The sequence below is a fragment of the Mya arenaria genome, chromosome 4, assembly GCF_026914265.1.
Source record: "Mya arenaria isolate MELC-2E11 chromosome 4, ASM2691426v1".
Classification (NCBI taxonomy): domain Eukaryota; kingdom Metazoa; phylum Mollusca; class Bivalvia; order Myida; family Myidae; genus Mya; species Mya arenaria.
The window spans coordinates 60,374,255-60,398,605 of NC_069125.1; the positions used below are offsets into that span (position 1 = coordinate 60,374,255).

The 24,351-nt window shown below is 36.1% G+C and overlaps 1 protein-coding gene across 1 annotated transcript; it reads left to right on the top strand.

Moving 5' to 3' along the window:
* The first annotated feature begins 28 nt into the window (after positions 1-28).
* Positions 29-23,956, top strand: LOC128232298 (DNA damage-binding protein 1-like). Its single transcript, XM_052945778.1, has 27 exons — positions 29-161; positions 4,962-5,110; positions 5,344-5,460; positions 5,835-5,980; positions 7,238-7,313; positions 7,447-7,659; positions 7,970-8,128; positions 8,330-8,413; positions 8,577-8,693; positions 9,329-9,431; positions 10,676-10,748; positions 11,013-11,121; positions 11,541-11,719; positions 13,802-13,965; positions 14,207-14,314; positions 14,544-14,751; positions 15,005-15,100; positions 15,265-15,503; positions 16,202-16,366; positions 17,717-17,811; positions 18,146-18,319; positions 18,655-18,764; positions 19,610-19,695; positions 20,361-20,444; positions 20,686-20,788; positions 20,992-21,115; positions 22,977-23,956. The coding sequence occupies exons 1-27, from the start codon at positions 80-82 to the stop codon at positions 23,058-23,060; spliced, it is 3,447 nt and encodes a 1,148-aa protein (XP_052801738.1). The 5' UTR covers positions 29-79; the 3' UTR covers positions 23,061-23,956.
* The last annotated feature ends 395 nt before the right edge of the window (positions 23,957-24,351 follow it).

Genomic DNA, 24,351 nt, shown 5'->3' on the forward strand with positions numbered 1-24,351 from the left:
AATTGCGCCGCGCATGCGCAATCAATTTCTCTTGAGCGCAATATGAGCTCCATGAGCGCCTACTAATCTTGATGAATTTATGTACCAAAAACAAGAAAAAATGGCAAATAACTATTTTGTAACAGCTCACAAGCCGACAGCAGTCAATGCCTGTGTCACAGGTTAAGCCATTTAGTTATTTGACGTTAGTGAAATCTGTTTTCATACTCATTGCAATTTGTCTTGACAGAGCATGAGTATGAAAATAAGATGGTTAGACTAAGGCCGGTATTCCATGTGCAGGCCCGTGTCCGCTGCCTGTGTTCATTTAAACCAAACCCGTTAAATATTGTTTGGTCAGTTATGCACCAGTCAATTGCAACCACGGCCCCCAGGTCCGGGGGCTGGGGAAATTGGCTGTGTTTTACCCTCCAGGTAGCCCCGCAGTGCCGAGTGACTTGTGGTTTTGTGCCTAGAATGGAGGGGAAAGGGCCTTACCCAGGATGTCCTCGGGTTGAGGGGGAATTTGGTGGGTATGTGGGGATTGTGCCCACTGGGCGGGAATTTTACCGGGGAATAGCAGGGACTGAATTTTTAAGTCCCCGCTACTCCTCGGACCTGGGGGGAGCTGTTGTTACAATTGACTGGAGCACTACATTTGTTTGGATTCAATTCTCTTCTCCTTCCATTATAGACCTTGTTTCAACTGTTCAGTATCACATTTTGCACTTAGTTTTCTGACAATATAGCATGTTTTATCCATTCTTTATAAAGGTGTATATCAGGGGTTTCAATAAGACCCCAAATCAGGAATTTATAAAATTCCATGTCTGATTTTCAGGAATTTTTAGGAATTTTCATAGAATTTGTAGGTAAAGTTGCACGTTTGATGCACAATTCAAAATGTTTATATATAATTATGTTTATTGTTTATATTCAACCATAACAAGAGTCTAGCGTATGGGGCGCATGGGGATGGGAGTGGGAGGGTCCACCCCTGTCACAAGGGGGGTGTGTGGGGTTTTCTCATAGAATGTTTTGTTTTCATACTCAATTTTAATCATTTTCCATGATTTTCAGACTTGTACAATATGTTAGTGCTTTTTCTCAAAATTTAGAAGGGTGTGTCTAAATATCAAAATTAAAATTTGTCTTTTTGTCTGTGCTAATATGACTGTACTTGTCTGGAGTCTTCTTTAGTGCAATGTCTCATTTTTCTCCAAAAATTCATGTAAAATAAAAAACAGACAGTAAAGCATTTGAAACAATTATACTGGCATAAATACACACAAAAAAACAAATATGTAGGGGACGAATTTTAGTTGGTACGATCCGGATTGGGTACGAATGTTACATTCAGCTTGGCTGTTATTTAATCGTCTTTTGTAAAGTTATGTTTAATATGTTGATGTTTTAGAATAAAATGACAATAAAAATGACTGCCCTTGCTTAAAGAAACACTTACACAGCATAAAACATTGATAAAATAACTCCGAAAATCGTTCCGACAAAATGGCGGTTTCAGCGAATTTTGACATGATTGTAAAATATTCATGATGAACATTTCTTTGTAACCCCAAAAAAATATTTTGATGCTTTATGTCGCATTTACCTGTGATATATTTTTTGGGGGTTACAAAGAAATGTTCATCATGAATATTTTACAATTACACATTCAAAGCATTTACTGATAAATTGATGTAATTGATTGTGTTAGCGCCAGCTTTCCTACGTCTACAAATCGGCAGTGACCGTCTGCTTCAAATCAGCAATATTTAAAATAGCAAGTCTCGTCTGTACAATACAATTATCAATTATTTTAAAAAGTTTAATAGTGTTTGACAACATTGTTCACCATCTCATTGCATTTTCTATAGCATTTTGCGAACTTTCATCTTTGAATGAATGAGTTCTCATTGTATATTCTGATTGGCTGACATTCAATAGCTCCACCTCCTGGCGATGTTTCACTAATTGGCTCTTCCTAATTATTGGATTAGAAAATGGCCGTTTATGAATACACAGGTCGTCTGCTCATTACACACAATAAGCTGTCATAAATTATGACACATACAAGGCGTATGGGAAGATGAAAGGGCAGTACGGCATATTTTAAGCAGTCAGTGGCGCACAGCATATGAAAACGTCTGGTCTCATTAAATGAGGCGTACAAGGCTATTATAAGGAATTTTCAAAATGCCCGGGGTCAAATTCTGGGAAGTTTTTGGCGATTTTCCGGACGTATAATATGTCTACGACCGCTTATTGAAACCCCTGTGTATTTCTTTACGCGGATGTCAATAAAATGTCAATTGTAATCCTGTTTGGAATTATTTTATACAACCCTTAACCTAGCTATATGTGGGCATATTCACACATTTTCAAACCTCCACATCACAACTTTGTTTACAATTGTAGGTCTATAAATACTATAATGTATTTTGGGCATTCTAGCAATGATTTTCTACCAGCACTTGATTGGTAAGATGACCTTGTGCTGGGAGAGTGTCAGTCAATTTCTGTGACTGGTGGGTTCAATTTAGAGCTTAATGGACTACAGGTTAAATTTTGGAGGAGTGAAGTGAGCATGGGAAAAAACTGTCCAGATATGTCAGTCTGTAGAGCGTCGTGCTAGCCACAATAATGCGTGTTTAGGGAACTTTTTTAACATTTGGATATTCATTTCGTTCCCTAAACGCCACAAGTCCACTGATCCATACCAATGTAAAATATATTCTTCAACTGTTACTCCACAATACTGAACACTTCACTGTTAAATAAAAACACAAAGTTACAATTTAATTATTTTAGCCAATACCATTTACTTATTACATTTAAGTGTTAAATGAAACACAAATAATTAGTTTAATTTAGATCGACTTCTGTCAATAAAGCATCGCCATTTTGCATCTAGCAGGTGCCCGTTATCTTTCGCTTAATATACTTAGCGCTGGGATTTGTCATTCTTGGCTAGGAAAACAACAAGTGGGATATGGACGCGTAGAGTCACCAATCCAAAAAACGTTTAAGACTCTGAAGTGGCTGTTTATATGGACTAAGCGTCGTGCTAGTGTTGGTTCCAGTCTCTTTAGTATATTTAAGAGTTTTCAGGTGCAGCCTGTTGTGTTACTTTAATAAAGATCCTTATCTACCGTAAATGATTGGTTATTAAACGATAGTTGTTATAGACACAGGCAAAAAAATCTGTGAAAAACTTGACAAAAAACTTTTAATTTTTGTTATGGGTTAAAGGACACATTGAAAAAATGTTAAAATTGTCTGCCACCATTGGCCATGATGTTTTTTTGTGAAAACGCCAATGGTTATTTTAAACCAAACAATACTAATACAAAGCAAAATATTCTTTCTGTCGGTGTATCGTAAACGATAACCTGTCCAGAATGAACAGTTTTGTCAAGCAAAAACCTTTTATTATATGTGTTTGTTCTCAAAATGTCAACACCTACAGGAAAGTATATAGAATGTGGCAAAGTGCGAAAACACAAGACTATTTTTTGCAACAGTTTGTACTATTGATATGATAAACTGCTTGAAGGCAGTGCAAGTTTTTCACACCTTATCATACCATGGACAAAAAACACTTTGACAGTGCACAGCAACTGCTATGCTTCTTTATATGCAAGTTCAATTATTATGTCAATCCCATTCATGGGGAGACATATTGTTTTTGCCCTGTCCATTAGTCCATCCGTCTATACGTCACACTTTGTTTCTGCTCAATAACAAAAGAACGCTTGCACCCAGGAACTTCATACTTGGTATGCTAGTTGGTCATGACTAGTAGATGAACCCTATTGATTTTGGATCAGTAGGTCAAAGGTCAAGGTCGCCGTAACCTTGAGGTGAAGAAATGGTTACTGCTCAGTAACTAAGGAACACTTGCACCCAGGAACTTCATACTAGGTATGCAAGTTGGTCATGACTAGTAGATGACCCCTATTGATTTTGTGATCAGTCCATCTGTCTGTCAGTCTGAACATCACACTTCGTTTCCGCTCAATAAATAAAGAATGCTTGCACCCAGGAGCTTCATACTTGGTATGCTAGTTGGTCATGACTAGAAGATGACCACCATTGATTTTGAGATCGGTAGGTCAAAGGTCAAGGTCGCAGTAGATATTCACTTTTTAATACGGGTGAATAAACCAAAACTCAATGTTGGTTCGTCTCCAATCCAAAATTACAAATTTCATTTCCATCATTTATTTTTTCTCAGATACAACCACACAATAGGGGAGACAAGCGCTTTTTCAGAAAAGCAAACTCTAGTTGATTTTTACAAAATAAATTGAGTAATTTTATTTGTACAATAATAAGAAATTGAAATAATAAATGTTTTTCAATACACCATATCCCGATCTTTAACTCGTATAAACTCAATTGAAATGATGTGAGTGACATCCCTTTCTGCATAGATGTAAACAAACTGTTTTTTATGCCCCCAAAGGTGGGCACATTAAAATCGCACCGTCTGTCCGTCCGTCCGACTCAATAACTCAGAATATTATGGACAGATTTTAAAATAACTTGCCCCATGTGTTTGGCATACCAAGACGACGTGTCGCGTGCAAGAACCTTGTCCCTACCTCTAAGGTCAAGGTCACACTTAGGTGTTTATTCCCAATGGAATGCTGCATATAAGGACATAGAGTATAGGTTGTCGTGTCCGGGCTGTAACTTTCCCTTGTATGGACAGATTTTAAAATAACTTGCCACATGTGTTCGGCATACCAAGACGATGTGTCGCGTGCAAGAACCGTGTCCTTACCTCTAAGGTCAAGGTCACACTTGTTTCACCATTTATTTCTCTGAAGAGCCAATTTTATCCTGAAATCGACCTCAGAAAAAAAATGTCAAAAGCTTGTTACTGTTTGTAAGAGGCACTTTTTTACATCGAAATCTGAGGGGAAAAAGTTTGTCTTAAAACCAATCATTAACAGTATATATTTTTCATATTTTAGGAAATTTTACTTCAAGTGATGATCTTAATTTGATTATCGCAAAGAACACTCGTCTTGAAATTGATGTTGTTACCCCTGAAGGGCTACGTCCTATTAAAGAGGTTGGCATCTATGGCAGAATTGCTGTGCTGGAACTGTTCAGGCCTCCTGTAAGAATATTATTTGTATCTTTAATTAATGGATAGATATTGATAATTGTTGTTTTAAAAATATGATAGGGTGTTATACAAAAAAGAAAATGATAATATTGAAAATTTGAAATGAAATTCTTCAGTATCCAGATCTGGTCATATTATATTGAATTTAAAAGAGTACCAAGAATTTTTGTGTTATCGTTGTACATAATTATACTCACTTGTTTCATTGCTGGTGTTTTGTCCAGGGTGAGCACAAGGACCTGATGTTTGTGCTGACCACCAAGTACAATGCAATGATCCTTGAGTGCCAGCAGGAGGGAGACAACTTAGAAATCATCACCAGAGCTCACGGCACTGTTCAGGTGTGTGGACACTTGTAGGACACTTGTAGAAACTCTTTGATTTTTATGCTGTACAAATTGCATTAAATTGTTTTCATTGTTATATGAGCTTTTAAATACATACTTTGTTAAAATGAAAATATTGATATGAAAGTACAAATAAGAGAACAACCATTAGCTGGTGAATGATGTTAAAGCCCTCAACAGCAATTGAAATAATGCCTACAGTTTATTATCTGTTATCAAGGCTCATATTTGAAATGAGAGATAAACGAAAAGCCTGGGACCATGATTCCAGAAGGATTTAATGATCTTGACAATTTACAGATGGTGTATGGTTAATGCATTATTCTAAAAGAATTTGAAAAATGTGAATAAATGTAATTTTTCTACAGGACCGTATTGGTCGTCCATCAGAGACTGGCATTATTGGGATAATCGACCCCTTGTGCCGGGTGATCGGGCTTCGATTGTATGATGGGCTCTTCAAGGTCATTCCCCTTGATAGGGAAAACAAGGAACTCAAAGCTTTTAATGTCAGGTATGGTAAGGTGGAAGCCTCATAGATATGTCACATTGTGTTTCACTCACATATAAATCTGTTTATGACATTAATTATCTCTTGTCTCTTTTTGGAGTAGTGTCATATTCTTGGTGTCATTGACATACATATTGTGGTCATGCAAAAACTTAAATGATGACCATCAAGTTGGAGCAATTCAAGGTGTTTATTTTTATACACCTTTACAATCACAATACTAATAAGTGGCATCCCTTAATTATATATATTGTGTTGGTGTTGTGCGTGTTTTCTTCCTTAACTACATCAAGCACAATTAATGTACCTTGATTAAATTTGGCACATTTATAGAACAGATTCTGACAAATTCTGTGGTGTGTATAAATGTAAATATTATTATTATTATTATTATTATATACCGTATTTATATAGCACTCTTTTCATTCGTCATGAACGTTCAAAAGTGCTTTACAAAGAAATAAATATATCACATACATGTATATGACAAACAATTTAAAATAAGTTACAGATAAATACAGAGACAGTTAATACGTTATAAATAAAAAAAAAAACGAATTAAATGAGATAAAATGTCCATCCACAGGTGACTGTAAAACAACAGGAAATTGACATATAGAAATAAATTATAAAATGAACAGACCCGCTAAAACCTGTATTAATTGTCCTGTACTTAAAAACAAATAAAAATATAAAGATAAATCATTCAATATTTCCTAGTACATGTACACACAATATAAAAGGAAACAGGATAAAATGAAATAAAATATTGAAATTACTGATAATACACATTACTCGATGAGAGTTTATTTCCTCTAGAAAAAAATTGTCTAGATCGGGTCAGTAACATGAAGAGTTGTTGCCCTTTTAGATAATGATAAATAGCCCTTCCAAAAGCATTTCTGTATGCTATATTTCTGTGTACTATATTAATGGAATTATATTAGATTTAAACAAAATATTAAATTAACAAAACATCAGATCAAAGAGTTATCATCAATTCTAAGGGTGGAATTTTACCCTTAATTGAAGTCTTGAAGTGTTCGGTTCTTTGTCAATGCATCATCCATCCTTGAATATCACTTGTTCTGGCTAAGATACTGGTCAAGTTATTGCCCCCTTATTTATTTTCGAAAAATAGAAAGTGTTGACACAATCATGCTTACAACTTGTTCTTATGAATCAAATATTTGCTGCTCAATTGTGTTGGTATAAAATCTGAAGTGTTTTAATGAAATAGAAGATCTGTTTTTACCTCAGACTTGAAGAGTTGACGGTGATAGACATACAGTTTCTGCATGACTGCACCACTCCCACCATCATACTGGTCCACCAGGTTAGTGGCATTTCTTTGTTTCAAGATTTAAGATTTTCGTTCTTTCAAACCTTTATAAATAATCTAAGCATTGTTCAAGACTTGCAATGTCTTAAAGACATTATGAAAATATGTTATTATTTAATCTGTTTAGGATCAGCATGGCCGACACGTAAAGACATATGAGATATCTCTCCGGGACAAGGAGCTGACAAAGGGCCCATGGAAGCAGGACAATGTTGAGACTGAGGCAAGCATGCTGATAGCCGTCCCCTCCCCGTATGGTGGGGCCCTCATCATTGGCCAGGAGTCCATCACATACCACAAGGGAGACCAGTTCATTCCCATAGCTCCACATGCAATCAAGGTATAAAGAAAGGAGACTCTTTTCTTTAACAGAAAAACAGATTAGCTTATTGAGTTTAGTAAGTTGGAAATAAGCGTTGAGTTATGAGGATCTGTCTGCATTTACAAATACAATAATTTTCTTTTAATTTTGAACTCCAGAAAAAAATTCAGCGCGGGAAACCGCTTTTTTACACGGAGTTAGAGAGGAAAGTTGGTCTATTTTGTTGAGTGTAATGTAGATTTAAATTAAAGATTAGCATCCTTAAAAAAATTCCATACGTAAAAAGATCTAGGGGTTTTAGCATTGAGCATTTTTTGCTATACTTCAGCAAAGTACGATCACCTGCTGTGGTAAGGTTGATGCGAACGGTCAGCGTTACCTGCTAGGGGACATGTCGGGCAGGCTGTTCATGTTGTTATTGGAGAAGGAAGAACGCATGGACGGAACTGCCAACATCAAGGATCTCAAGGTTGAGGTCCTCGGGGAGGTCAGTTATCTCTAGCTTACATTGAACTACCAAGGTAATAACAATTTAAAGCATTATTTAATGGCTTATACCAAGCAAAGAGTCCATTTATTACAATTCTAAATTTCAACAAGTCTGGAGTTTACTATAAAATGAGTGTTTTTAAGAATCTGTACAGGGGATTTATACAGACAATAGTTTTAAGGGGATCCTTTTTTTCAGACCAGCGTAGCAGAGTGTATAACATATTTGGACAATGGGGTTGTGTATATTGGAAGCAGGCTTGGAGATTCCCAGTTGATTAAGGTACAATTACTACATCTTTCTGTGATAAAATTAGATTCTTTAGACTTATTCACCTGAAATGTTTTTCATAATTTATCAAATTTTGTTTACCATATGAACTGGGTGGGGGATATGGTAAGTACTGCTTCAGTAAAGATTGATAGGGTGTTACTCTTTATTTCAGTTGAACATCAACCCTGATGATGCAGGGTCATATGTACAGGTGATGGAGACATTTGTGAACCTGGGCCCCATTGTGGACATGTGTGTGGTGGATCTGGAGAGGCAGGGTCAGGGACAGGTAAGCAGAGAGTGGGGAGGTGTAGGAAGGGGGGTTTGGGGTGGGGCTAGTGGTGAACAGACATTGAACCTAAGCCCCCTCTTGACATGTGGGCGGTTTACCTGGAAAGAAATGGTCAGGGACAGGTGAGCATTGGATGGGGAAGTGTAGGGAGGGGGGAAGGGGTGGGGCTACTGGTGAACAGACATTGAACTTAAACCCCTCTTTTGACATGTGGGCGGTGGATCTTAAGAGTCAGGGGCAGAAACAGGTACACAGGGGACTGTGAGGTGTAGATAGAAGAGATCCTGCTGGCATGTGACAGGGGAGGGGTACTGGTTTAAAGGTAATGTACACATTTATGCACACATGTTTACCTGGACAGGCAGAGTCAGTGTCAGGTATGTAGGAAGCGGTGAGGTTTGGGAAGAGGGGGTCAGGCTGGCATGTGAGGGGGCAGGGTTCTTATGACAATGTGATAGAAACATTTGTGAACCCTTGCCATATTGTGAACATGTGTGAGGTTTACCTGGATGATGGCTATAATGTCATCTTTTTCCTCTTGGTCATTATTAATTTGGAAGATCATATCTGTTCATACAATATATTTGAATGGTATAATATTATTCATTTCCTATTTATTCTGTCGATTTCAGCTGGTGACATGTTCAGGAGCGTACAAGGAAGGGTCACTGAGAATCATCAGAAATGGCATCGGAATCCATGAACATGCAAGCATTGATCTTCCAGGAATTAAAGGTTAGTGAAATGAGGCAACGGAAGGAATATAAACATTAAGGAACAAAAATATTACATATGTTTTATAATTCTGAATCAAAACTTTTGTAAAAGTAATAGGGATGCAAACAAATAGCAAAATTGATATTCGAATATTTGGTAATTCTTTGAAGCGAATATTCGATTACCGAAAAACATATTTTAGAAGATTTAGTAAACTACTATTATTATTCGCTTAAGTAATAGCCGGGGCAATTTTACCCTACTTTGTCATAGCCAGTACGCGCGGCTGGCCCTGATTTCCCCAAATGAGCCTTTGAAATTCTCCATTTTAGATAGAAAAAGCAATACATTAGCAACAGACAAAACAACGAAATTGAATAATTTCATTACTGCTGCCTTTATATTTGTAAATAATGTGAAATTAGATGGATTCCACATCAAATAGCGTTTTGCGCCAATGGAGGGTCTTTCCATAGGACGAGCAGCCTTGTTTTGAGATTGACCTCTAAATTGACTAAATATAACTATGGAAAACCCAAACCAACTCGGGAACTAGTAAAATAATAAAACAAAAACATATGTGGAATTCACTTATCTATTCTGCAACAATATAGGAAATAAATCCTAAAACGCTATACTATACATTTACATTTCAAATCACGAACATTGTTGAAACATGGAAAACAGTTTAAGCATTGTTGTAGCACATGACATTCATATCATCACGGCGATTTGAGCTATGTTGCACAGTTTAATTTGCAGCCAAGACAACACATTGGTGTTAAAGCCGATTCCTTGCCAGTTATTATAAAAGTAGGGTGAATTTTTATAGTACCTGATGATATGTCCCTAAATGACATATGACGCAGGTTTATTAGTGTATTATCATCACATTCACACCTCTGGCATTAGGGGACAAAAACCGCTGTAAAAACAAGACAAACTTTATAAACAACAACAGTGTTGTAGGCAAAAGGTTTTTTATTCTCTTTATTGAGAATTAGTATTATTACTTTTTTTCGAATATTCGAATACCGAGTTTGACGTTCGAATACCAAACGTTTGATCGAATATTCATTGGCACCCCTAAAAAGTAAGGTTCCAACTGACTTAGATTATGACATGTTTTCCCAGCTGGAGACCAAATAATGACGCCATGTTTTTTAAATTGTTTTACCTTTTTAATTTGGTTCTTATAGAAGGCCAGAATTGGCTGGAAATGTAGGTTAAATTCTCTTAATTAAGTTATGGCTTGATTTCAGGTATTTGGTCGCTGAGAGTTGACTCGGAGCAGTATGACAACATGCTAGTTCTGTCATTTGTTGGCCAAACAAGGTCAGGGTTACTCAAATAAATTAAGTGTTTTTTGTAACTGTTACATATGTAGCAAACACATTTTTGGATCAATATTATACTATGTGTAAAAGGTAACTTTAAGGTAGAATCATGGTCTCTTTTTCCAGGTATCCAATAATATACATCAGTACCATCAGTTACTGCCCTTACTACAAATTCGAGTGTGATTTTATTCGATATCAGCTTTTGCACTTAATCAAGTTCAAATAAATCAATATAACCTGAACTTGTGTTTGTTTGTAGGGTGTTACAGTTGACGGGAGAGGAAGTGGAGGAGACAGAGGTGGCTGGCTTCAACTCGGACCAGCAAACCTTCCTATGTGCCAACGTCGCACACAACCAGATTGTACAGGTAAATATTCTATGCTGGGTTGACACTCTGCTGAGAAAGTTGTCGCTTGTGAATGGCACGATACATGAGCAGTGGTTGAAATAAGCAGAACCCTGCACTGGTTATGTGTTTATCAGACTTCAAATGTCATGTCAGTGTAAGAATTTAGGCTTGTTTATGCTTGCAAATGACAACGAGGTAAAGTTTACATTCACATGTGATGATTAACCTAAAGATATATTTTTAAGTAACATAAAGCGGAGCTTGTCATGTCAAAGCTTTGTCATTTGTTTGGAGAAAAAAAATAGAAAACTGTCCACCTGTGCTTGTAACATCCAACTAGTATCTTTGTATGGGAGTTCTTAATCTGACATTAAGTTGTGTGCAGCATTTAGTTGTGTGTAGGAACTTTTGTATCAGAATGTACGTGTATTTGGTAGATCACACCATCATCAGTACGGCTGATCAGCAGTTCGAGTAAGAAAATGGTTGGTGAGTGGAAGCACGCTGGAGGCCGGAACATCTCGCTGGGCAGCTGTAACACAGCACAGGTGGTTGTGGCAGCAGGGAGTGAGCTTTTCCTCCTAGATATACAGGCAGGCGCTCTCGAACAAGTCAGGTAATGTCAAAATGCATTCTTTTGCAATTCACTTCTTCTCCACTACCTGACTTCACTACCTGACTTAGTTTAAGTATCTACAAAGTCAGATAATGGTATAAAAAGCATGAATTTGGACAAAAATAGATGTATGAATAACATTCAACTTCTGCTTTCATTTTCCACCTTTACATGAAGTACATGAATTTAGTTCTGTAGACAAATATGGCATCACATTTTCTGCTAGCTCATCATAGCTGTTCAATACTGACATCAGATATTTCTTATTTTCTTTTGCATCTAGTTCTTTAGGAAACGGGCATTTTTTTATGGACGCAGACTTGAGAACCATTTGTTGGTGACAGAAAGGCCAAGACCTGATCTTTTTCCTTCTATTTGCATATTAATTATTCTGACGATAATTCAAACCTTTAATAATTTGAAAACTTGAGCGTCATTGTCCCATTATAAACAAAAACAAATACAAATCATAATGAATCACTCTGGTCAATTTCACACGTTTTTTCAAAGGTATGCTTGAAATAAAAAAAAATTATGGGTATATTTAAAAAATTATGGGTATATTTTTTTGCAAGTTGTGAAAATTGCACTAACAGATGAATTGATAGTCTATGAGGTGGGAAAATTGATTATTTGGCTTATGCTTATTTACGGTAAACGTACTTTTCAAAAGATGCGGGTGAGAATTTAATTATGATAATTTTTTGTTCCATTTTCACATCTAGTAAACAAAACCCTTTCAACATATTAACGATTCCCACCCCCCAAAAATAAACTTTGCTAGATACAGTAAAGTAAACGTTCGGTATGATAAACATAGATGTACATTGTATTTGCTTTAAATGGAATATAGATTATTAAAAAACTAAAAATTTTATGAGGTAACAGACATTATTTCGATTGCAATGATGAAATGTAAAAAATGTGAAAAAATTAGGGATGCAAACTAATGGCAAAATTAATATTCGAATATTCGGTTATTCTTTCGATCGAATATTCGATTACCGAAATACATATTTTGGAAGATGTATAGTAAACTACTATTATTATTCGCTTAAGTAATAGCCGGGGCAAATTGACCCTATTTGGCGTAGCGGCGGACACCGATTTTCCCCAAATAAGCCTTTGAAATTCGCAATTTTCAGGAAGAAAAAAACAATACATTATAAACAATCAACACAATCGGATAATTTCAATTCCGCTGCCTTTATGTGTGTAAACAATGTGAAATTAGATCGATTCCTAGCCAAATACCGTTTTGCGCCAACGGAAGGTCTTTCCGTAGCACAAGCAGCCTCGTTCTGAGATTGACCTCTAAATTGACTAAATATAACTATGGAAAACCCAAACAAAATCGGCAATTAGTAAAATAATAAAACGGAAACATATCTGGATTTGACTCATCTATTGTACAACAATAGAGGAAATATATCCTAAAACGCTATACTATACATTTACATTTCAAAGCGCGAACATTGTATCGAAACATGGAAAACAATTTAAAGCACATATATGTAACAACATTATTGTAGCACATGGCATTCATATCATCACGGCGATTTGAGCTACGTTGCCCAGCTTAATTTGCAGCCAAGACAAAACATTGGTGTTAAAGCCGATTCCTAGTCAGTTATTGTAAAAGTAAGGGTACTTTTTACAGTACCCGACGATATGTCCCTTACTGACAAATATGACACGTGTTTGTGAATTGTCATCACATTCACACCTCTGGCATTAGGGGCCAGTCGTTGTAAAAACAAAACAAGCGAACTTTATAAACAAAAGCAGTGTTGAAGGCAAAAGGTTTTTAATTTTCTGTATTGAGAATTAGTATCATTACTCTTTTTCCGAATATTCGAATACCGATTTTGACATTCGAATACCAAACGTTTGATCGAATATTCGAATATTTGTTTGCATCCCTAGAAAAAATGGAACAAATATGTAAGACTATTTAGACTATAAGTCTTTACTTTCAAACTTTGGAAACAAGACAGTATTATTGCAACTCACATTGGGACAATTTCTAAATAGCAGAAGGTAACCTGGATGTTTTATCCTGGTTTCATTTCCTCATTGCAGTACTACCGTGGTGGAGCATGAGATAGCGTGTGTGGACATAACACCGCAGGTTGAAGGTCAAGAGAAATCAGAAGTCTGTGCTATTGGGCTATGGACGGACATCTCTGCTAGGATACTTAAACTGCCATCCTTTGAAAGCATGCATGTCGAGATGCTTGGGGGAGGTAAGCTGTTGTCTGTCATGAACATATTTCAATTCAAGTGTGAAAGTATTGATTAAGAAAAATTTAGATTTTATGTACTAAGAACTTCTATTAAATAACACTGATTTATTGGATATGATATTTTTATTTAGTGTTACATGGTGTAAAATAAGGAAAGAGTTCAATCTTACTAGAATCATATGTGACACTTGAAACAACATAAAAACAACTGGATATAACAGCGAACATCATTATGTTTCAGAGATAATTCCAAGGTCCATCTTGATGACGACATTCGAGGGTATCCACTACCTGCTTTGTGCCCTGGGAGATGGCTCGCTCTTCTACTTTCACCTCAACATTGTCACAGGTACAGGGTTGTGTCAATTGCTTACCGATTTAACTAGGGTTTAACAGTGAATGGGTCTCAGAAGAATAAGTTTGAAATAGGGAGGTAATTATGATCTAATGAAATTTGTACCTAGATTTTGATTGAATGATTGTTTGAAAACAAGCAGTGCATATTGTTTGTTGAATGTAAAGTACATGTACATTTAGGCACATAATATGACCTGATTTTGTGCTGTTATTTTTAACAGGTTACCTAACAGACAAGAAAAAGGTGACTCTGGGCACCCAGCCAACAGTCCTGCGTACGTTCAAATCTCTCTCAACGACAAATGTGTTTGCGTGCTCGGACCGGCCGACTGTAATTTACTCGAGCAACCACAAGCTTGTCTTCTCCAACGTGAACCTGAAGGAGGTCAACCACATGTGCCCCCTCAACTCTGACTGCTACCCAGACAGGTACACAACTTCAATACAAAACGAACAGTTGTTGAATGAGGTCTACTTTTATCCCCCTTAACCCTTTTTCTGTGACATAGTTGATTTAGTACAGTAAAAGATTGTTTAAACCTTTCAGATGACTGTTTGAAATAGTGAAAAAAAATGTAATTGAGTTAAACAGTAATGACATTTGCTTAATAAATAAAAAAATGCAACAATGAATTATTCATGATAATTGCTTGAAAGAGTAAATGATTTGTTTTTGTTGTAGTTTGGCCATCGCCAATGACAGCACACTGACCATTGGAACCATAGATGAAATACAAAAGTTGCACATAAGAACAATTCCACTGGGGGAATCTCCAAGGTATACAGTTCAACATGTGTTATTAATTAATGATAAAGTTACCGTACTTTATTAGATGATTCTAAGGAAACTAATTCTTCCCTAAATGGAAATAATTACATTTTGTTAGAATTAGGGAATATTGCATGAGTGGTAATTAAGGAAGCCTCGTAATCTCCCTACAGACGTATAGCATACCAGGAGTCGTCCCAGACATTTGGAGTGATCTCAATGCGTATGGACGTGCAGGAGGGGTCGAGTGGCACTCCCTCCCGGCCAAGTGCGAGCACCCACGCCTCTTCCACCACCTCCAGCTCCAACTCTAAGATGGTTTCCACAGGAACCAGCATGATGGGGGAACACACCTATGGTGATGAGATAGAAGTACACTCACTCCTTGTTATAGATCAACACACATTTGAAGGTTTGTATAGCCATAAGTCTTCGATTTGTTAAATGTTTAAACATAACATAAACTAGTTTAAAGCTTGTCTTATTAGAGAAGAAAGGATGAAGCCTTCAGTTGAAAAGTTTTATAACATCACATAGCCATAGTTATCATGGAAGGTGGCACCATTATTAATTAATTTCCTTTTTCATGATTTTCAAAATCAGAGGAGCGGCATGAACACATAGGCTCTTGATTTTGAATGCTAATAAGTTATTAAAGATAATATTTTCAAGTTTCAAGAAGGCATCTCGCTATTAAAGTACTGAATTATTCTAGTGTGTTATACTTTCTGAGCCCTTGTAAATTGTTTGTTCTTCGAAGAATAAAAAGTTGAGGTATTGACATAACATAACCTTGCAGTGGACATCATTTTGGTCTTCATAGTGTAGAAACCTTACCTTTGGCCATAACACATAATGAAACTTGGAACACAGGTTACCAGAGGCAATACTCACATAAATAGGAAAGCCCATTCCTCTGACGTTAATAATTGTAAGAGTTATGCCCCTTTTACAACAAAAAACACAACAATATGCACTAGCTTTGATCTTGGCCATAACTAAAAAAATTGTTAAAGATATTGTAATGAAACTTGGTAGACATGTTCCTTCAGACATTTGTGTTGCCTCCTGCTTGTGGCATTCTTGTTTTCTATAAACTTTCATTTCCAGTTCTTCATGCTCACACATTGTTGCCCAATGAGTTTGCAACATCACTGCTGTCAGCCAAGCTGGGTGATGATCCCAACACATACTTCATAGTGGGCACAGCTATGGTGCACCCAGAGGAGGCAGAGCCAAAACAAGGGCGCATTATCGTATTCCACTGTAACGATGGTGCGTAAAATGAATTAGTAATTCATGAATTTTTAGCTCGACTATTCGAAGAATATGGAGAGCTATACTACTCACCCAAGCGTCGGCGACAGCGTAGGCGTCACACCTTGGTTAAGGTTTTGCATGCAAGCACACATAGGTTAATATCTCAACAACTACTTGAGGTATTGCATTCAGACTTTGTACAATGGTACTGAACCATCCAACCTACTTAATTAACCAAGTTAGATAACTCTAGTTTGCATTTAATGCAAAAAATAGGCCTTTATTATTCGACTTAGATATTCTGGTTAAGGATTTGCTTGCAAGCACACATAGGTTAATATCTCAGCAAGTATTTGAGGTATTGCATTGAGACTTTATACAATGGTACTCAACCATCCATCCTACTTAATTTACCAAGTTAGATAACTCTAGTTTGCATTTAATGCAAAAAATTGCCCTTTATTATTTGACTTAGAAATTCTGGTTAAGGTTTTGCGTGCAAGCACACATTTGTTAATATCTCGGCAACTACTTGAGGTATTGCATTGAGACTTTATACAATGGTACTCAACCATCCAACCTACTTAATTAACCAAGTTAGATAACTCTAGTTTGCATTAAATTCAAATAATGGCCCCTTTTTTTGACATAGAAATTCTGGTTAAGGTTTTGCATGTAACCACTTTTAAGTGAATACCTCAGGGAATACATCATGTATTGCATTGAATCTTTACACACAGGCTCCCAAACATTTAACCTTCTTCTTTAATCATGTAAAATAACTCTATCTTTCATATTAAATCATTTTTGCCCTTTTATAATGAGAATTAGAAATTCTGGTTAAGGTCTTGCATGTTAGCACACATAGGATAATATCGCAGCAACTACTTGGTGTATTGCTTTTAGACTTTAGACAATGGTATTCAACCACCCAACCTAATTAAATAACCAAGTTAGATAACTCTAGTTTGCAAATAATGGCCCTTTGTTATTAGACTTAAAAATTCTGGTTAAAATTTTCCACGTAACCACATTTATGTTAATATCTCAGCAAATCATGTATTGCATTGAAATCTATTCTAAAAGTGATCCATGCATGTTTCCCAAAACTTTTTAATCCTTACACTGAAAAGCAGCGGAATAGTCGAGCACGCCGTCTCTGTGACAGTTCTTGTCTTATTTATGGCTATATGCTTATCTAGAGGCTGAAAAAAGAGTTTTCTATTCATTTGTGAGGTTTATTGTTTTTAATTTTAGTTTCATATTAATAACATTTCCAAATGTATGTTGATTTCAAACTATAGTTACTGGTATAACAATATTTTGGATTTCCAGCTTTATGTTGAAGAATGTTTGACATTATAGGCAAGGTGAGTCAGATTGCTGAAGAAGAGATCCCGGGTGCAGCATATTCACTGTCTGAGTTCAACGGTAAACTTCTGACCAGTGTCAACAGTACGGTAAGTTTTGGTGAACATTACTGCTGATATTTCTTGCATACCTGCAATTTTGACTGACTAACAGCTGTTCAATGTGATCTTTATGGGATTTATTACATTGAGTGATGCATATTGAGCAGAGTTCCAGTATATTATAAGGGGAATCCTATTTACTGTTCCATATGCTAGATATCATGGTAAGAAATTGTAGATGATTTTTATTTTCAACATTTCGCAGACCAACACTTTGAAAGCATAACAACACCTAAAATACACTTCAACTCAGCAGATTCAACTCTAAAACAGACTATATTAAGAGCTTCCAAAGTTAAGATTGAATTTTTCTGCTCTTTAGGTTCGGTTATTTGAGTGGCGTACAGCTGAAAAGGAGTTGAAACTGGAGTGTTGCCACTACAACAACATCATTGCCCTCTACCTGAAGACCAAGGGGGACTTTATCCTCGTAGGCGACCTTATGAGGTCCATCACTCTGCTCCTGTACAAGTCCATGGAGGGAACTTTTGAGGAGGTAAGATAAATCTGGGTGACATGGTGCAAATGTGTTACATATTTATGAAGAATTTAATTGTAAACCGTTTCAAATCTGCTTTCAATCTAACATAAATCTCTTGACATTTTCTAAACCTTCTGAAATGCATCAGTTTAAAAAATTAAATATGACATGTGATAGATGTGGTGAGAAAACTTCGGTCATCGGAACTAGGCTCTTAGAAAACAAGTCCAAATTCTTACACTAGTTCTTGGCATCATATTGAGCAAGCAGAAAAAGCATTTTACGGCTTGCAGACTTGTGCTACTTTCGACCACTGGCACTCAGTTAGAAAATCTTCTTTGTATTTTCAGATTGCAAGGGACTGCAATCCGAACTGGATGACAGCTATTGAGATTCTGGATGATGATATCTTCCTGGGTGCAGAGAACAGCTTCAACCTGTTCACTTGCCATAAGGACAGGTAATGGGGAATAGAGATGAGATGCACTGTCATTCCTAGTCAGCAATATTTAGATAGTTGGTGGGCTACTGTCTGGGAATGTTTAGTTTATACTTATTCATTTGAGTGTGATTGTGTAGAAAATTGTAAGCTGGTTGGGCTGTAAACCGCATTTTTTTGAGTGATAGGCAAACACATTACCCATTAGATCACTCTCACCCTATGAATGTTTGATAGCCTAAGAAATCTTAAATATCCTTTAAATAACCTGAAAATGATGCAACTGGATGTAAAGGTCAAACTCAAACTGACAGCCCAAGTCATGTGCTGGATGTTTTCACTGACCGACTGTGACTATTGTTCTGTGTGTTTTCACTGACCGACTGTGACTATTGTTCTGTGTGTTTTCACTGACAGACTGTGACTATTGTTCTGTGTGTTTCCAATGACCGACTGGGACTATTGTTCTGTGTGTTTTCACTGACCGACTGTGACTATTGTTCTGTGTGTTTTTACTGACCGACTGTGACTATTGTTCTGTGTGTTTTTACTGACCGACTGTGACTATTGTTCTGTGTGTTTTCACTGACAGACTATGGCTATTGTTCTGTGTGTTTCCAATGACCGACTGGGACTATTGTTCTGTGTGTTTTCACTGACCGACTGTGACTATTGTTCTGTGTGTTTTTACTGACCGACTGTGACTATTGTTCTGTGTGTTTTTACTGACCGACTGTGACTATTGTTCTGTGTGTTTTCACTAAGTGACTGTGACTATTGTTTGGTGTGTTTTCACTAAGTGACTGTGACTATTGTTCTGTGTGTTTTTACAAACCAACTGTGACTATTTTTCTGTGTGTTTTTAGTGCTGCGACCACAGATGAGGAGAGGCAGAACCTGCAGGAGACGGGGCTGTTCCACCTTGGAGAGTTTGTCAATGTCTTCAGACACGGTAGGTTTGAGTAATTTATTGTGAAGCAACTGAAATCCAAACCATGGTCTTCTTGCTGTATGAGGCCTTAAAAGTAAAATCTAATTCATTCCAACACATTTTATATAAAATATAATCTAAAATAGGATACAATTTTTTTATGCGCATAGTTTTTAATCCCTTTTTGCCCTAGATAACGTTTTGGCCGTAAATTGACCCACTAATGTAGAGGAAAGAAAACATATTTATGATAATTTTTATCCAATATTTTTGGAAAAACATCCTTAATATGATGAACAACAGCTGGCTGTTTATTTTCGAGGAAAGAATTCTTCTTAGTTGTTAAAAATTACCATCTGTTAACTGTTGAAAAATTTAGTGCATTGTAACAGCGAGTCAAGTGAAGGTTTTCATGAAGCTTAAATGGGAACATTTTTCATTATATTCTAGTGACCGTTGTTCTGTTTTTGTAATTGGAATCTTAAAATGGCAGATTTTGTTCTTTTCTAATTTCAATACCACACATATTGCAGATTTATGCTTAAAAAATGGATTAGCTTTTTTATGGACATACCTTTTAAGTTTTTTTGCAATTTAGGCCCATTGTAAATTGTTCAATGAATCATTATCATTTAACAGTAACCTGAGCTATTTCCTTATTGATAAATTAATGTATACTATTACAGGTTCGTTGGTTATGCAGCATGCGTTTGAGAGCACTACACCCACCCAAGGATCGGTACTGTTTGGAACTGTGAATGGGGCAGTTGGTATGTATGAAAGACATGTAAAGAATTACTTAGCAGCATTTAGAATTGTCCTTTACATTTCATTTCATTTATAAGCTATAGCAACAGATTCATTGAGAAAGAAAGATATGAAACAGGCCTGATAATTTCAAAAGAAGACTGTTTAAACAAAGGGTAAGTTTTTATTTTGTAATTAAAGGGCATAGCCACATTTATTAGGAACCATTACTGACCATTACTGACCTTTGTGGTATTTTTGCAGGCCTGGTGACACAGCTACCCTCAGAGTTCTTCAACTTCCTGCTTGAAGTTCAAACCAAGCTAGCCAAGGTCATTCGCAGTGTTGGAAAGATAGAACACTCATTGTATCCTTTCACAGATTGGATTTGTTTGAGAACATTTACATGAACACCTAAAAATTCAACAAAGTGTTTTTATGTTTCTTCTGTTCGTGTCTATAGATTAGATATAAACAGTTATTGAATTTTTATCATATTTTTGTCTCACTATAACAGAAAGAAGTACCAATTAAGTGTTGTTTGAAAATTACCCTTAACTAATCGTTTAGCTGGCGGTCATTCCACACAGACCGTAAGTCTGAGGTCAGTTCTGGGTTTATAGATGGGGATCTGGTAGAGAGTTTTCTAGACCTCTCTCGAGACAAGATGGGGGAAGTGGTTCAGGGATTACAGGTATGTACGGGTGGCTGACAATCGCCAATCAGAGGTCATAACACTGTCTTCAGCTGTGTTCTATATTGTATCAGAGTAGATGGTCATGTCTTTCTACAGCTACACTGAAGGAAATCATTAATTTCAGGGCTCTCACTAGGCTGAAAATTTTGGGAGAAGTGACTTCTCCCTTCAGACAATTTAGGGAGAAGTGGGGAGACTTGAGGGAGAAGTTATACTTTTCGTAACACCTGATACAAAAACTATGCCATACCACTCACCTAAGTTTATATTCACATTCAAATTGATTGCTATAACTATATAAAATGTTAATAAAATAATGTATCATTTTTGGCTCAGCAAAAGTGTATTTGTCAATGTCACATAGTTTATCTCAAAATAGCATCTAAAATGAAACAAAAAAAGACAGCTAAGGATTTGAAATAATCAAAATGACCTTATAAATGAACTGTCAATATAGTAGGGGGACGAATCTCGTTTTGGTACGTTCGAGATAGGGTACGAATGTCACATTCAGCTATGCTGTTATTTACATGTCTCTGGCTAAATAATTTTAAATATGCTGACATTTAAGAACCAAATGACATTTAAATCAGTGTCCTTGATGAAAAATTTACCAATACATAATGGGAGGTTGAAAAATTAACTCGGAAAATTGTTCTGACAAAATGGCGATCTCGCCGATTTTTTTTGACATCGTAACTGTGACAGGAGAAAATTACTGTAAGTAGACTCTATATAAAGCAAAAAAATAATAATTTTGTGTTAACAAATCAATTTTTATCATAAACATTTAACTAAAACCAATCAAATATTTGGTGATATGTCATGTAAATGATTTTCTTAGCGCCTACTTGCCGATGGCGCGAGATGGCTATGACCGTCTGCTTCAAAAGCAACAATGGTTAAATGTCTTGCATTGTTTGTTCAATACATATATTAATTACTTTTTAACTTCATTAATGCTTGACACGATTTTTCATAATTATGTCGCCTTTTCTATCTCAGTTTAACAATATCATTTGATCAGGGTCTTCTCAATGTCAATTCTGATTGGTTAACTTTCAATAGCTCCGCCTACTGGCGATGTTTTGGTGACACGGCCCAATTATCGGATTAGGAGATTACCAATTCGAATGAATGGCTTATTGCGATGTTTTGACTAATGGGACAGTGGCTAAATACTCGCTGATTGACAGATTTACAATGTGCTAAAATTTTCGGCGAAGTCAATGTCGCTTTGATGATACAAATGGGCGAAGTCTGGGAATTTTAGGCGACCACTTCGCCCAAGTCGCCCCCTCGCGAGAGCCCTGAATTTGAAATATTTTTTTAATGGTAAAAGAGATACAAGATTTCTGGTAAACTATGCTACTGGTACTTTTGATTGTTTAAATTTTCGTAAGGAAATGCAGTTTCTCATTAACTCAATAAACATTTCCTTTCACAGCATGTCATGAAAAATATGGTATCCCTTCCCTTGTTGAATTGTGTTAATGTTGTTTGGTGTTTATTTTTTATGTTTGTAACAGTTAAGTTTTAATATATGTGCTTTTTCCAGTATTTTAAAAATGAACAGTGTTGACTATCAAAGAGGATAAACTTTTGTGACAAATCATCTGAAGGAACAGAATTGCATTTTTCTGATCAAAAATGGAACTGTACTTACCATCTATTGCTTAATGAATTGTTTCTTAATAAGCAGTTTATATATCAAACAGTTCAATGAATGTCACCTGCTGTAATCGACATTTGATATTTCTGTTATCATAAGATAAAGTCTTCTCGCCATAATGTGGCATGATGTATGTCAATATGTTACAACATGGTGGTATCATAGACAGCTTTTCTGCCCTTGCAGATTGATGATGGCAGTGGTATGAAGAGAGATGCCAATGTTGATGACCTCGTGAAGATGGTAGAAGAACTGACCAGGATACACTAGCCACCGCTTGCCTTGACTGACCACGGTAACTGGAATAGATTGGGGCTGGAAATGACCACTAGGGGTTGACAAGGACTGGACTGATTCCAGCATATCAGTGTCTGCACATGTATGGCTGAATTACATGTGTTTTCAAGAACAAAAGTTGTATACTCGCACATGGGCATTTATAATGTTGGTGTATTATCCACATTATAGACTTTTTCATGATGTAAAAAGATCATTACCTGCGCAAACAAATATAATAATGTGGCCATCACTGTTTATCTAAGAAAAGTTTTCATCATACAAGAAATGTTTAGAAATACTATCACTATTTTGAATCTTGCATAGTTGTCACGAAAATGGCTCTTGAAGTATGGTAATCTGTAACATATGTTTGACCTTAATGCATGAATTATAACTATATGTATGCATACAAAATAAATATTTGCCATAAAAATAAGTTGAAAAGCCTGTAGAGTTTAACAAAATACCCTAGTTTCATCAGCTGTGTAATAGTCAGAATTTCAGATCTACAGTATTGTTATTGCTTGAATATTCATGCTCACCTTTATATCATTGTCTGTAAAATGATGATCGTCATCTGTAGAACCATGATCAAATATGTTAATATGATCATAGACTTGTTAAGATCAGATAATATGCTGTCAGCAAAGATGAAATGAGTTTGGGAGTTTTGCCATGTTATACTGAATGACAGTATTTTGTTCTTTGTTGTGCTATATTTGTTCATGGGAAGACTCTGTCTTGGCTTTGTTATGCTATACGAGTGCTGTTTCTCATCCACGTGTTGATGCTTTTTTGGTATGTTCATTAATTTTGCAATGCCTTATTGTTTTGACTTTTGCATTATGTACAATAATGTAAAAATAAATTTGTATTGTTAGAAACTTGCATGTTTTTGTGAGTTACTTTTATTGGGCAATTTAACCTGATCGAGTTAACAGAGGTAAACAATTACATGAACAAAGGTACAGGACTTTTTTGTGTATGCGTGCGTATTTGTGAGAATTCTTTGGAGAAAATAATTTACATACATGTACATCATGCATGGAATACTGCGAGTGAAGAGATTTAATTAAATGTGAATAATTCTATAAGATAAATCTATAAGACCAATATGGTTATGTTACTGAATTATCCTTTTAGATTGAAGGATTGATCAACATAGTATAAATGCTCATCTGTTGGCTTGCAAATTCATGACGAGGGCTTGTAACTTGGCATTAGCGTTTATGTGTTTATGGGCAATTTGAGTAGCTTTTCTTTACCAACTTGGTTACAATTG